This window comes from Symphalangus syndactylus, chromosome 3, assembly GCF_028878055.3.
Source record: "Symphalangus syndactylus isolate Jambi chromosome 3, NHGRI_mSymSyn1-v2.1_pri, whole genome shotgun sequence".
In the NCBI taxonomy this organism is placed as follows: domain Eukaryota; kingdom Metazoa; phylum Chordata; class Mammalia; order Primates; family Hylobatidae; genus Symphalangus; species Symphalangus syndactylus.
Genome location: NC_072425.2, coordinates 51,055,178 through 51,067,849, shown reverse-complemented (window position 1 = coordinate 51,067,849; position 12,672 = coordinate 51,055,178). Strand labels below are relative to the sequence as shown.

The 12,672-nt window shown below is 56.1% G+C and overlaps 1 protein-coding gene across 4 annotated transcripts in view; it reads left to right on the top strand.

The window, feature by feature from the left end:
• Positions 1 to 12,672, top strand: part of PHF2 (PHD finger protein 2) — a 101,246-nt gene that overhangs the window by 73,820 nt on the left and 14,754 nt on the right. For all 4 annotated transcript variants that reach the window (XM_055271865.2, XM_055271864.2, XM_063636200.1 and 1 more), the window contains 9 exons: positions 1,225 to 1,411; positions 2,461 to 2,623; positions 3,979 to 4,066; positions 4,534 to 4,640; positions 6,190 to 6,281; positions 7,559 to 7,648; positions 8,240 to 8,608; positions 11,310 to 11,429; positions 11,916 to 12,034. In XM_055271865.2, the coding sequence (XP_055127840.1) occupies positions 1,225 to 1,411; positions 2,461 to 2,623; positions 3,979 to 4,066; positions 4,534 to 4,640; positions 6,190 to 6,281; positions 7,559 to 7,648; positions 8,240 to 8,608; positions 11,310 to 11,429; positions 11,916 to 12,034 (1,335 nt within the window). The remainder of the gene's footprint in view (positions 1 to 1,224; positions 1,412 to 2,460; positions 2,624 to 3,978; positions 4,067 to 4,533; positions 4,641 to 6,189; positions 6,282 to 7,558; positions 7,649 to 8,239; positions 8,609 to 11,309; positions 11,430 to 11,915; positions 12,035 to 12,672) is intronic.

Here is a 12,672-nt window from a genome sequence, read left to right as displayed (position 1 = left end):
ACTGCTGAGGTTTCAGAGGTTGGCAGTGGGTATGAATGGGGATGATGAGGACTCCTGGGGGATAGAGAAGGGTGCTAGTTTGGAACATGCTGGAGATTTAAAGGTGAGGTCTGTGACTGAGGCTGGTGGGATTGGGGCGGCAGGACTCTGCTTGTGATTTGTGACAGTCTTGTCCAGGGGCAACTTGTCCAGGTTGGTGTGGCCTTCGAGTAGAGACAACAGCACTTGCAGATGGGATGACAGAGACATGACAGACCCTGTCTTCCTGGAGGCAGCAAGAACTCCCAGATCTGGTTCTTAGTGGCAGCTGAAATGTCACTGCACGGGTGCTGTTGAGCTTGACTTTTTTTTTTTTTTTGAGACGGAGTCTCGCTCTGTTGCCCAGGCTGGAGGGCAATGGGGTGATCTCGGCTCACTGTAACCTCTGCCTCCTGGGTTCAAGTGATTCTCCTGCCTTAGCCTCCCAAGTAGCTGGGATTACAGGCATGCCACCATGCCCAGCTAGTTTTTATATTTTTAGTAGAGACAATGTTTCACCATGTTGGCCAGGCTGGTCTCAAACACCTGACTTCGTGGTCCACCCACCTCGGCCTCCCAAAGTGCTGAGATTACAGACGTGAGCCACCGTGCCCAGCCTAGTTTGACATTTTTGATGAAGTGTAACACGTTTTGTCCAGGACAGTGACATGTCATTGAATTGAAGGCTGCCTCTGCATCTCCCTATCTTCCCTGGATATGAGTTGGCTGGATTTGACAGTGACCTGACGTGGCCAGGGGTTGTGGGCGCCCTGTTGTCAGCTCTGGAGAGCAGTGGCTGTTATCCAGGTGATGCCAGAGGTGCCTGGGCTGAGTGTGAGAAATGATATCTACGCTCCAGCCCAGTGCACCACAGCACATGCACGTGGCCAGTCTGGAAAGACTCGCTTTCCAGTTCCCAGGAAAGGAGGTTCCCTCTCAGGGGTAGATGGTTTTGGGGCCTTTTCATTATCTTCTGGGGGTGGAGGGCAGCATCAGACCCAGTCTCTTGCCAGGGCCTCAGCCAGCGCCTGGGCTTGTTCCGCCCACTGTGATCCTGTTTGCTCCTCTGTGAAATGGGAGCTGTGACCTGTGGTCCACAGGTGGTGAGAGAGTGTGGGACGTGCCTCACAGAACATGTTTCCCACTCCAAGGGACATAAAAAAGGGAATCCTAGGTTCCCTCACCACCTTCCTCTCCCACCCCCAGAATGTCCAGCTTCGTGGAGCCACCTGACATTGTGAAGAAACTGTCTTGGGTAGAAAACTACTGGCCAGATGATGCATTGCTGGCCAAGCCCAAAGTGACCAAGTACTGCCTGATCTGCGTGAAGGACAGTTACACCGACTTCCACATCGACTCTGGGGGTGCCTCCGCCTGGTACCACGTGCTCAAGGTGAGCCACGCCCTTCAGGGCACCTCTGCCTTGCCGTGGCCATGACCCATCTGCAAGATTGTCTGCAGTCCCCCCAAGCCCTGACTGTGGCCAGGATGCCACTCTCCAGAGGGCCTCTGGACCATCCATCCCTGGGACAGGAGGCCTCTGGAGACGTCTCTGGGTGGTGGGGCAGGGGTGCATGTGGGACTAGAGAACCGCATGAGTGTCTCCTTGTTCTGATGGGATTCAGGCTCGTTAACAATTGGGTGAGGCCACCGGGTGACCATGCACTTAGAGGAGAAAGGGGGGTGTTGCAAAGACATCCTGGAAGAGGAGCCAGCCATAGCCAGAGCCCTGCACAGGAGCCAGTGGGCAGGATGGGGGCATCTGAGTGGGCAGGGAAGGCTAGGAGCCTCATCATTGAGGCTGAGAGAGGGAAGCCAGAAAAAAAATGAGACGTAAATAGCAACAGAAACAAAGGAAACCCTAAGCTGTGGGCTCCCCCACCTGCTAACTGAGCTTCTCTAGACCAGCTGGAACTGGAGCTGGGGGTGGGCGGGTGCACGTGCTGATCCCACCTCTGGGAGGCCTTGAGCAAGTCACTGGGGCATCCACGGAACCTGCCTTGGCCCCATTGCAGTAAGACAGGGGTCTCGCTGCTCCTGGTGCAGAACCCCTCCTGGGGCCTGCCATAAGACTGCCTGGGACACAGTGGCATCATTTGGCGCAGCCTGAGATCCAAGTGGCTCTCAAGAGTGGAGCTACCTGGAATGCTTTTGATAGTCAGTTGCAGCTTTATTTGCAGCCTGGGCACCCACACCATTTGTAGTGCCTCAAAACAATGTAATGTGGGATTATGGGCTTTAGCTCTTAACTGTGCGGAGGGCCCAGATACCCAGAACCTTCCTAACACGCACATTTCTGAATTGCAAAGCACCTGTGCCCTCAGTGTTGCAGGCAGGAGTCGTGGACCTGGGCAGGGTACTTTTCACGTTAGGACCTATCACTTGCACCCCCGACCCCCGCATCCTGGTATGGGCGGCTCTGCCAACAGGCTCTCTTGGCAGGGGGAGAAGACCTTCTATCTCATCAGGCCAGCCTCGGCCAACATCTCCCTGTATGAGCGCTGGCGGTCTGCCTCTAACCACAGCGAGATGTTCTTTGCCGACCAGGTCGACAAATGCTACAAGTGCATCGTCAAGCAGGGCCAGACCCTCTTCATCCCCTCAGGTGAGTGCGGGCAGCTTTGGGGACCATGTCCTAGGGCTTGCTGGCCCTTATCAAGTTTTCTTCCCTGTCCCTTGGACCGTGTCCCCACCATAGGGTCTCTTCGGCATCCCTGGCATGCCTGCTCCCTTGTCTGGAGCATATGAAGTGGAAAGGAAGTTGAAACTTGGCAGCTCCCTTGTCCGGAGCTTACCGCCACCCCAGCCCAGTCCCTGCAGAGGGGCCAGGGGGCTTGTGTTGTCTGGTCAGCATGGGCACTCCTCACCACTGAGGCCACCTTGGAGCTGCGCAGCCAGTCAGCTGCCTTCACATCCTGGCTGGGCTCACTGTGACCGAGCCTACGGCTGGAGACCCAGCTCAGAGAGCCTTGTGTGGAGACAGCAGCCACGACATCAGAGCCAGTGAGGGAGGAGGGCGCTAGCTGCTAATTAAGGCAATAGTAGGGGACATTTTGAGTCTGTGCTGAAGGAGAAAGCCCGTCATGAGCCACTGTGTGCCTCTAGATAACAAATGTTAGAACAAATCCCAGACATTCCTTTGTTTCATTAAATATTTCACTGTTTCTGAAGGGCTTCCTTTCCTTCTAAAGTAACATAGCTGCAATACTGTTCTCACACCTCGAAAAATGAACAATTAACAGCATTTCCCTGATATCATCAAATAGCCAATTGGCGTTCAGATTTTTAAATCGTTTTATAGGGTTGGTTTTTTTTTTCCATTTTAAATAAGTATCAAACTGAGGCCCTCATATTTTAATGATTTATAAGCCTCAGAATCTTCTGTAATCTCTGGGTCCCTCCTCCCTCTGTTGGCTTCCTCACAGTCACAGCTATTTAGGAAAGAGCTGTGGATTTCCTAGGGTCTGGCCCAGGCTCTGTCTCCGAGGATAACCTGGGGACCAGTCCCAGCCGCGATGCATCTGCCCCAGCCTTGTCTCCTGCTCCTGAGTGTGGTTGGGAGGCCAGGTAGCTGGACACAGGCTGGGGCTTCCTCTCTCTGTCTGAGTACTGCCCCCTCAAGTGGCCTGAGCAAGTCCCCTCAGCTCTGGGCCTCGGTTTCCCTGTCTGTGCAGGGCTGGACTGACTAGTCTGTGCCGTCTCAGACACAGCCTCTCCCCCGACCCCCTTCCATGGAGGCTGGGGTTGGGCCAGAGCCAGAGAGCTTCTCCCAGGGAGGCCCCAGGCTGCTGGTGAAGCTGCAGAGGTGGACAGGGCACCAAGGTATAGGTGGGCAGGAACTGGAGCCTGGGCTGGGCCGGGAAAGGCCTATGCTGGTCTCCGCCGTTCCCTGATCTGGAGCCATGAGAAGCCCGTTCATGGGAGCAAGGTGGGGCACCAGCCACTCCGTCTCTCTCCCAGGCTGGATCTACGCCACGCTCACCCCTGTGGACTGCCTGGCCTTCGCGGGACATTTCCTCCACAGCCTGAGTGTGGAGATGCAGATGAGGTAGTGCCTGCCGCGCTGTCTGCCCTCGGGCTCCGCAGAGCAGCGTCCTCCCTCTAGCTGGGTCGGTTCTGGACGCCTTGGGCTGAGTCCTGGCACAGCCCGCCTGTGGGTGGCCTGGACATGACCGTCAGCCTCAGTGGGCCTCTTTGTGATGTGGAGGGAAGGAGGAGGTGGGCCCTGGGGTCTTGCAGGCTGGCTCCTCAAGGGACCTGGCTGCTGGACCGTTGTAGTTGCCCTTGGTGGGGTTGGGGTTGCTTAAAAGGCTGCTGCCTTCTCTTCTTGGGCGCTGACAGAACTCTCATGGGCCCCGAGGCCTGCAGCCACCAGGGCAGTTGTTCCCTGGTCCTCCTCAGCTATGCAGGGCCCAGTGGAGAGGCCTGAGCTGGTGTGTCTGGGGCCTGGATTGACACCCAGCGTCGCCTGCTTGATGGTCGGTGCACTGAGAACTGCTCTTTGGTGGCTTCCAGAGCATATGAAGTGGAAAGGAGGTTGAAACTGGGCAGCCTGACTCAGTTTCCCAACTTCGAAACTGCGTGCTGGTACATGGGGAAGCACCTGCTGGAGGCGTTCAAAGGTACTGGTCACTCCAGGGTGGGCGTCCAAGCCTGGAGCTCTTGGCTGTGGGGGCAGCCAGACCTGGTCAGGGCTGACTGTCTGGGTGTGAGTGCCACGTTCCTGCGGCCTGAGCAAGTCCCCTTGGGACTCAGCCGCCTGGGGCTCAGTTTCCCCATCTGTATAATGCAGGACTAGATTGAACAGGCTGGGCCTCTCCTTCCGATTGGACTGTCCTTTGTTTTAGAACGAACACTGGGCTGTGGGTTGAGAGGGGCGAGTGTGCGTGGCTTCAGTGCAGGTATCAATCACACCTGCTCCACCCTCCACGCTTGCCTCCATTGGGAAGGTGGGGCCCTGGCTCTGTCACCAGCTGAGGAGTGGGTGCGAGTGGGCTCTGGGTCCCCTTAGGCTCCTTCAGGGGCCTGGCAGCTGGATCGTGAGGCAGGCTTGTGGCTCGGTGGCCTTCTGTGGATGCACTGTGGCATCCCCGGGCCACCCTTTTCTGTCCCAGGTCCTGCCTGGCCACACCCTCAGAGATGAGAGCAGATGGTTCCTGGCAGCCACCACCCTGTCCAGGCCTCCAGACTGCCCATCAGCGTGAGGGAGCCTGCAGGAGAGTTTGCGTTTATGTGTGATTTCCTTTCTCAGTGTGGTTGCTCTTAGTTGCTCTTTTTGGTTCTAATAGCAGCCAAGAGCTCTTTTATGCAGAACCCTTTGTACTCTGGCCCTAGTTTGAGAAGGTAAAATGGTCCTTAGTCATGGCTGGCCAGGTTTTGGTAAGATTTTCCCATTATTCCCCAAATGTGGAGCCCTGAGCTTGACTCTGGCAGAAGGAAGTGCCCAAGATGGGAGTCTAACCGTGCCCTCAGGGGACTCGTGCCAGGGAGGCAGGGATCAGGGCAGCACCCGGGAAGCCACCCCACAGGGCCAGCCTGACTACTGGCCAGCTAGGCCACTGTGGCCATATCCTCTCTGCCTGGGCCTCCCCCTCTGAGTGGACAACAGTTCAGTTGGCCCCCAGGACTGAGAGGACCCAGGGAGCTTCCATGGTCCTGGTGAGTCAGAGCCCTGGAGCCCTGGAGCCCTCTTCAATGGAAAGAGGGAGGGGAGGCCCACAGCAGGAGCGCACCTCCCAGCTGAACTGTGGTTGGTCCCTACACTGTGCTAAGGGGCGCCATGAGGTGGGAAGAGATGCTTGGGGATGCCTGGTGTGGGCCCACGGACAGCCTGTGGCCTGGGTCCTGGCATGACTGTGGCCCCTTGCTCAGGCAGGGCTGGGGTATTAGGCAGAGTGAGGAGAGCCAGGCAGCCTGTCTTAGGGGCCTGGAGGGTGAGACAGTGGGAGGATGGTGGGAGGGCCAATCTTTCCTCAAGCAGGGCAGGCCACCAGGAGGATGGGCGCCCCCAGGTTCCAAGAGGAACTGTTGGCAGTTGAGCTGGTGGCCGTGGGCGGAGGGAGACCTCTGGAAGGCTGGACCTGGCATCCCCCAGTCTGGCTGTGTGGCTGGGCATGAAGGCACCTGTGGGCAGCGGGCATCCACCCACCTCACCCAGTGTCTCCTTCCCAGGCTCTCACAAATCTGGGAAGCAGCTGCCCCCTCATCTAGTCCAAGGAGCTAAAATTCTCAATGGTGCTTTCCGATCGTGGACGAAGAAGCAGGTAGGAATCATGTCACAAATGCCCTAGGGCAGGAGAGCAGTGACAGGCGGGAGGACCTCCCCGGAGACCCAGCAGCAATGTCCAGGACTTGTCCTGCTTCAGTGAGATCCAGCCTGGGAAGGACAGTGGTGCTCCCCTGCCTGGCTTGGCCTGGGGTGTGCCTTTGCCCCAGACACTCCATGGGTCCGTCCCCTGCTGTCCGCTGATTGGGCCACCTGAGGGCTGGGGGAGGACAGATGCAGATGCAGAGCCCCCTCCATCAGGGGCTCACAGCTTGGTCACAAGTTGGTGGGAGGAGGGTGAGCAGGTGCTGGTGTATCCTGGGAGGAAGATGGGTCTGTGGGTGGGGGACAGATGGCCTATGGTGGGATGATACTGTGTGAGCGCAGAAAGGCCTGGAACCTGGTGGGGGCAGGGAAGGACTGGGGGAGTGGCTGGCCCCAGGACAGGGAGTGCTGGGGACACCCTGTTGTCTCCTCCTGGCTGGCCCTGGCATCAGCTCAGAAGCTAAGCTGCCTGATTGCGGGTGCAGCACCCCAGCCACCTTGCTCTGTGACCCGGGCAGCCCCTCCCTGTGACTCTTCCTGATGACCATCCTGTGTTTGCCCCCACAGAAGCCACTTACTGTGTTCCTTAGCATCTTCCCTTGGTTTTGGCTACAGAAGGGAGGGGAAGGTCTGGCCCAGCCTCGAGTACCCTCTGGGACAGTGTTTCCTGCTGGGGCTCTCACTGTGCAGAGGCGCTATGCCTGCTCCTGAGGGAGGAGGACCCTCTCCCAGGCCAGAGTAGGCCAGTGGAGATTTACACGAAGCCTTCAGGAAGGCCAGGCTGCAGGGAATACCATGTGTAGCCTGCCTCTGTCATGGGTGGGCCAGGCAGGAGAGGCAGCCAGTGCACTGCCAGGGCCATCCTGCAGCTACCACCTCTGTCAGGCCTCAAGGCCCACGGCAGTCCAGGGCGCCCCTCCCACCTCACCTCAGCCGTGTGGCTGGGTGGAGTGGCCTTTGACCAGGAAGAAGGGCTGGGACCCATATCCACTCCATAGACCGCTGGTGGTGGCCTCAGGCAAGCTTGTCCTCTCTGGTACTTGGTTTGTCCACCTATTGATGGGGGCTCACAGCAGAGACCTCTTGCCAGGGCAGAGTTTGGCTTGGAAGCCCCTCGCCTCATGCTCATCTGAGTGGCTCAGCAGTCAGGCGACAGCCTGCAAGAATGCAGGGGTAAGTCAGGGTCACGGGACATGTCTGGTGCTGACCCTGGGTCCGGTTGTCCTGCAGGCTTTGGCAGAGCATGAGGATGAGCTCCCGGAGCACTTCAAACCTTCACAGCTAATCAAAGACCTGGCCAAAGAGATCCGGCTCAGTGAGGTGGGGCCATGTCCAGGTGCTGGGCTGGACCCCTGGGGATTGGGGAGGGCCCACCTGTCTTTCTCTGGGTCCAGGGGCCAGCCTGACACAGAGCTGCCAGTTCCAGGAAGGCCAGTGCCCCAGACGGTCCTCCTTGCACTTTCCTGGGCGAATTTGCGTTTGTGAGGGCTCAGGGTCCTAGGTCTCTGGCTGGGTCTGTGTCCTGGTGTGAGTGTGTAGGGACTGAGAAATGGCACCAGCCTCTCTGAAGCTCCCATGGGGAGGGCACTCTGTGGGAGGAGCCCCTGACTCAGCCCCTCCAGTCCCAGCTTGTGTGATCCTGGATGAGCCCCCAGCCGCTGTGCTGGGGTAGGACAGAAGAGCCTTGGGGAGAGCAAGTGACTGATGGCATGTGGCAGGTGTGAGTGTGTCACACAACAGCGTGGTTTGGGTGTGAGTGTGTCACATGATGGTGTGGGGTAGCTGAGCCTTTCTGGGCTGATAGCTCCCCGCCAGCCTGGCAGTGAGGGTCTCCAGCATCCTGGTGTGTGGACCCTCCTGGGCCACAGTTTGGCAGAAGCAGCATGTGACCCTCTCCTTCCTGTATCCCAGAATGCCTCCAAAGCTGTCCGACCGGAAGTGAATACTGTCGCCTCATCAGATGAGGTGTGTGACGGGGACCGGGAGAAGGAGGAGCCCCCGTCTCCCATTGAGGCCACCCCGCCTCAATCCCTCCTGGAGAAAGTGTCCAAAAAAAAGACTCCCAAAACTGTGAAGATGCCCAAGCCGTCCAAAATCCCCAAGCCCCCGAAGCCCCCTAAGCCCCCAAGGCCCCCCAAAACGCTGAAGCTCAAAGATGGAGGCAAGAAGAAAGGGAAGAAGTCCCGGGAGTCAGCCTCGCCCACCATCCCCAACCTGGACCTGCTTGAAGCCCACACCAAGGAGGCACTGACCAAGATGGAGCCGCCCAAGAAGGGCAAGGTGGGCCCCCCTCACCCTGACTCCGCACCTTGTCACCAGAGGTGCTGCAGCGTCTCTTGGGGGCCAGTCCCATGGAGATAGCTAGGGCCCATTGTCCTTGTTCCCCAGGGGCCCCTGAGAAGATGTGGGGGTCTGGGCTCTTGCTGTGGGCTTGTATGCCCAGAAGATGCACTTCCCTGCCTGGTCCTGACCCAGTCCTGCAGCATCCAGGCCCAGACCCCCCAGAGTGGACAGGCTCTGCCCGGCAAGCCACAGAGCAGTGGGCCTGAAGAGGGGCCCTCATTGAGGAAGGCAACACAATGTGTGTGTGCTGTGGCAGAGGTGGCACCCAAGAGGGACACCTGGTGGAGGAGGCATGGTGGTTTTCCAGGAGGGGATGTCTGGTTTAGGTTTCCTAGCCAGATAAGCAGTTGCCAGGGGACAAAGAAGCCCTGGGTCCTCCCTGGGGCCAAGGCATTGAGGTTGAAACCTGAAGGTAGATGAGGTGTCTGTGCAGAAACAACAGGGAGAATGCCATTGGAGGGGAGGGGGTTCAGGGGTGAGGACAAGAGCAGGGTTGCCCTGATAGTCTGAGCCCCTGTGGACAGTGAAGAGATGGGCCCAGCCCTGAAGACCCACTCTGACTAGAGGATCTTAGGTCTGGGCTTCAAGGACCATGAACCCCTGAAGCACCATTGAGTGTGAGCTTCTGCCAGGAGGAGGTTGTTATCTACTTCCTGGGGGCCAGGACACTTCAGGGCTGGCATCACAGGGGTGTAGTGGGACACCTTTTTTTTTTTTTTTTGAGACAGAGTCTCGCTCTGTCGCCCAGGCTGGAGTGCAGTGGCGCGATCTTGGCTCACTGCAAGCTCCGCCTCCCAGGTTCACGCCATTCTTCTGCCTCAGCCTCTCCGAGTAGCTGGGACTACAGGCGCCCGCCACCACGCCCGGCTAATTTTTTGTGTGTTTTTAGTAGAGACGGGGTTTCACCATGGTCTCGATCTCCTGACCTCGTGATCCACCCGCCTCGGCCTCCCAAAGTGCTGGGATTACAAGCGTGAGCCACCGCGCCCGGCCAGTGGGACACTTTTGTGTTCTCTTTCTCAGGGCAAGCATGAATGAATGCATGAGCAAATGAATGGATGGCTAAATGGCTGGATGAATGGGTGAATGAATGAATAGGTGGATGAATGGATGAACAGATGGATGGATGAATGAATGAATCGGTGAATGGCTGGCTGGCTGGATGGTTGAATGGATTAACGAATGGATGAATAGATGAATGAATAGATGGCTAGATGAACGAATTGATGGATGGGTGGATGGATGGATGAATGAATGGATGGATGGGTGAATGGGTGGATGGATGGATTGAAGGAAGAATGAATAAATGAATGGGTAGGTAGATGAATGGAATAATGAATGAATGGGTAGATGAATGAATGGATGAATGGATGGATGGAATAATGAAGGGATGGATGGATGAGTGGGTAGATGGATGGATGAGTGCGTAAGATGGATGGGTGGATGGATAGATGAATGGATGCATGGGTGGATAGATGAAAATGGATGGATGGTTGGGTGGGTAGATGGATGGATTGATGAATAAATGGATGGATGGATGAACAAATGGATGGATGGATGGAATGGATGGGTAGATGATGGATGAATAAACATGGATAGATGAATGAAAAAATTGGATGGATGAATAAATGGATGGATGAATGAATGGATGGAAAGGTGGATGAACAAATGGATGGGTGGATAAATGAATGGATGGATGGGTGGATGATGAACGAATCAACAAATGGTGAGTGGATGGATGAGTGGGTGGATGGATGGGTGGATGAATGGATGGATGAACAAATGGGTGGGTGGATGAATGGATGGATGAACAAATGGGTGGGTGGATGAATAAATGAATGAATGGGTGGATGGATGGATAGATAACGAATAGATGGATGGATAGATGGATGGATGAATGAATGGGTGAGCAGATACATGGATAGATAGATGAATAAATGGATGGGTGGATAGGTGGGTGAATGGACCGATCGATGGGTAAATGAATGGATGGGTAGATGGATGAATGGGTGGATGATTGAGTGAGTGGATGGGTGGATGAATGAATGAATGAACAAATGGATGGATGGATGGACGAATGGATGAGTGGATGGGGAGATGGATAAATGGATGAGTGGATGGATGGATGGATGGATGGATGGATAGATGAAAAAATGGATGGATGGATAAGTGGATGGGTAGATGGATAAATAAATGGATGCATGGATGGATGAATGGGTGGGTGGATGAATGGGATGAACGAATGGATGGATGGGTGGGCGGATGAATGGATGGATGGATGGATGAACAAGATGAACAAATGCATGGTGCATGGATGGATGAATGAACGAATGGGTGAGTGGATGGATGGATTGGTGGATGAATGAACGAGATGAATGAATGGATGAATGGGTGGGCAGATGAATGAACAGATGGATGGATGAGTGGATGGATGAACGAATGAATCAATAAATGGATGGATGGATGGGTGGGTGAATGGATACATGGATGGGTGGGTGAATGGATGCGTGGATGGGTAGATGGATGGAGGCTTGAGCTGCAAGCACATGGGCCAGAAGGAGACAGGGAATCTGTGGCTCAAGGGAGTCCCACCAGCCCTCTATGTCTGCCTGTGGGTCACAGCAGCCCTTTTTCCTAGGCCACAAAGAGCGTCCTGAGTGTGCCCAACAAAGATGTGGTTCACATGCAGAATGATGTGGAGAGGCTGGAAATTCGAGAGCAAACCAAGAGCAAGTCAGAGGCCAAGTGGAAGTACAAGGTGAGAAGTGCACGTGTGCATGCACGCGTGTGTGTCAGCTTGGTGAGTGTGAGCAGAGATGAATCTGTGAGGCCCTGTGTGTGTAGGAATGTGCAGACATGTGTCTGCTTGTCCTGAGTAGGTAGTGCTGTGGGGTGTGCTTATGTGGGTCTGAGGTGTGTGTGACCACCCATGGACTATGTCTTCCTCTGAGTTGGTTGGGATGCAAGAGGTTGAGTGTACACCCTGTATATTGACAGTGTTTCCCTTCACGGTCCACACTCTGGTTTTCATTCCCACTCCCTGGGGGCCAGGCAGCATCGAGGAACTGAGTCCATGGGGTGCAGGCCCCTGAGCACCCCGCATTGGCCTGGGTGGCCACCGGAGCTATGGGTGACTTTCCTTGGGCGTGTTCCCAGCAGCTGCCTCTTCCCACTGACACTAGTTGGGGTCCTGACCCCCCACTTCTGTGTGGGGCTCAGGGACGGCCCTGGTCTTGCTTTTCAGAACAGCAAACCCGACTCCTTACTGAAGATGGAAGAGGAGCAGAAGCTAGAGAAGTCGCCTCTAGCTGGAAACAAAGACAACAAGTTCTCTTTTTCTTTCTCCAACAAGAAACTCCTCGGGTATGTGAGTGCCTGGATGGGAGGGGTGACCTCGCTCCTCGGGTATGTGAGTGCCTGGATGGGAGGGGTGACCTCGCATGTAACCCACATCACACACACCGTACATACTGCATCACACACACTGCCTTATACCACACACACATTACACACACACCATGCATGCACTGTGCATCTCACACACCACACACCGCATCACACACAACCACACACTGCACATCACATACCCCATACACACACAGCCTTTGGCTGACACACCTCTGGGGACTCCTCTCCCTCTGAGCTGCTGACCTCACTGATTGCAGCCCTGTTCCTGGCACGTCTTCTTCAGGCCTAGACACCAGCAGAGCCACATCCCTGCCTCCCACCATGCTCCACCTGCAGGGTGGCTGTAAGGAAGCAGACATGCCTGGGTGGGGCTGGGCTGGAAGATGCAGCCAGCCTGCAGTGAGGGATGGCCACCCAGGCAGGGAGGGAGGCCGTGACACTCCATGAATGTTAGATGTGTGGCTCTTGTGAGCTGGTGCTGAGGATGTGTGTGGGGAACAGGGTCCTGGCTCTCAGAGCCCAGTGGCCAATGGGGAGGGCCTGGTGTGAACCTGACATGGGACCCTGGGTGCTGAGAACATGACCCATCTGGG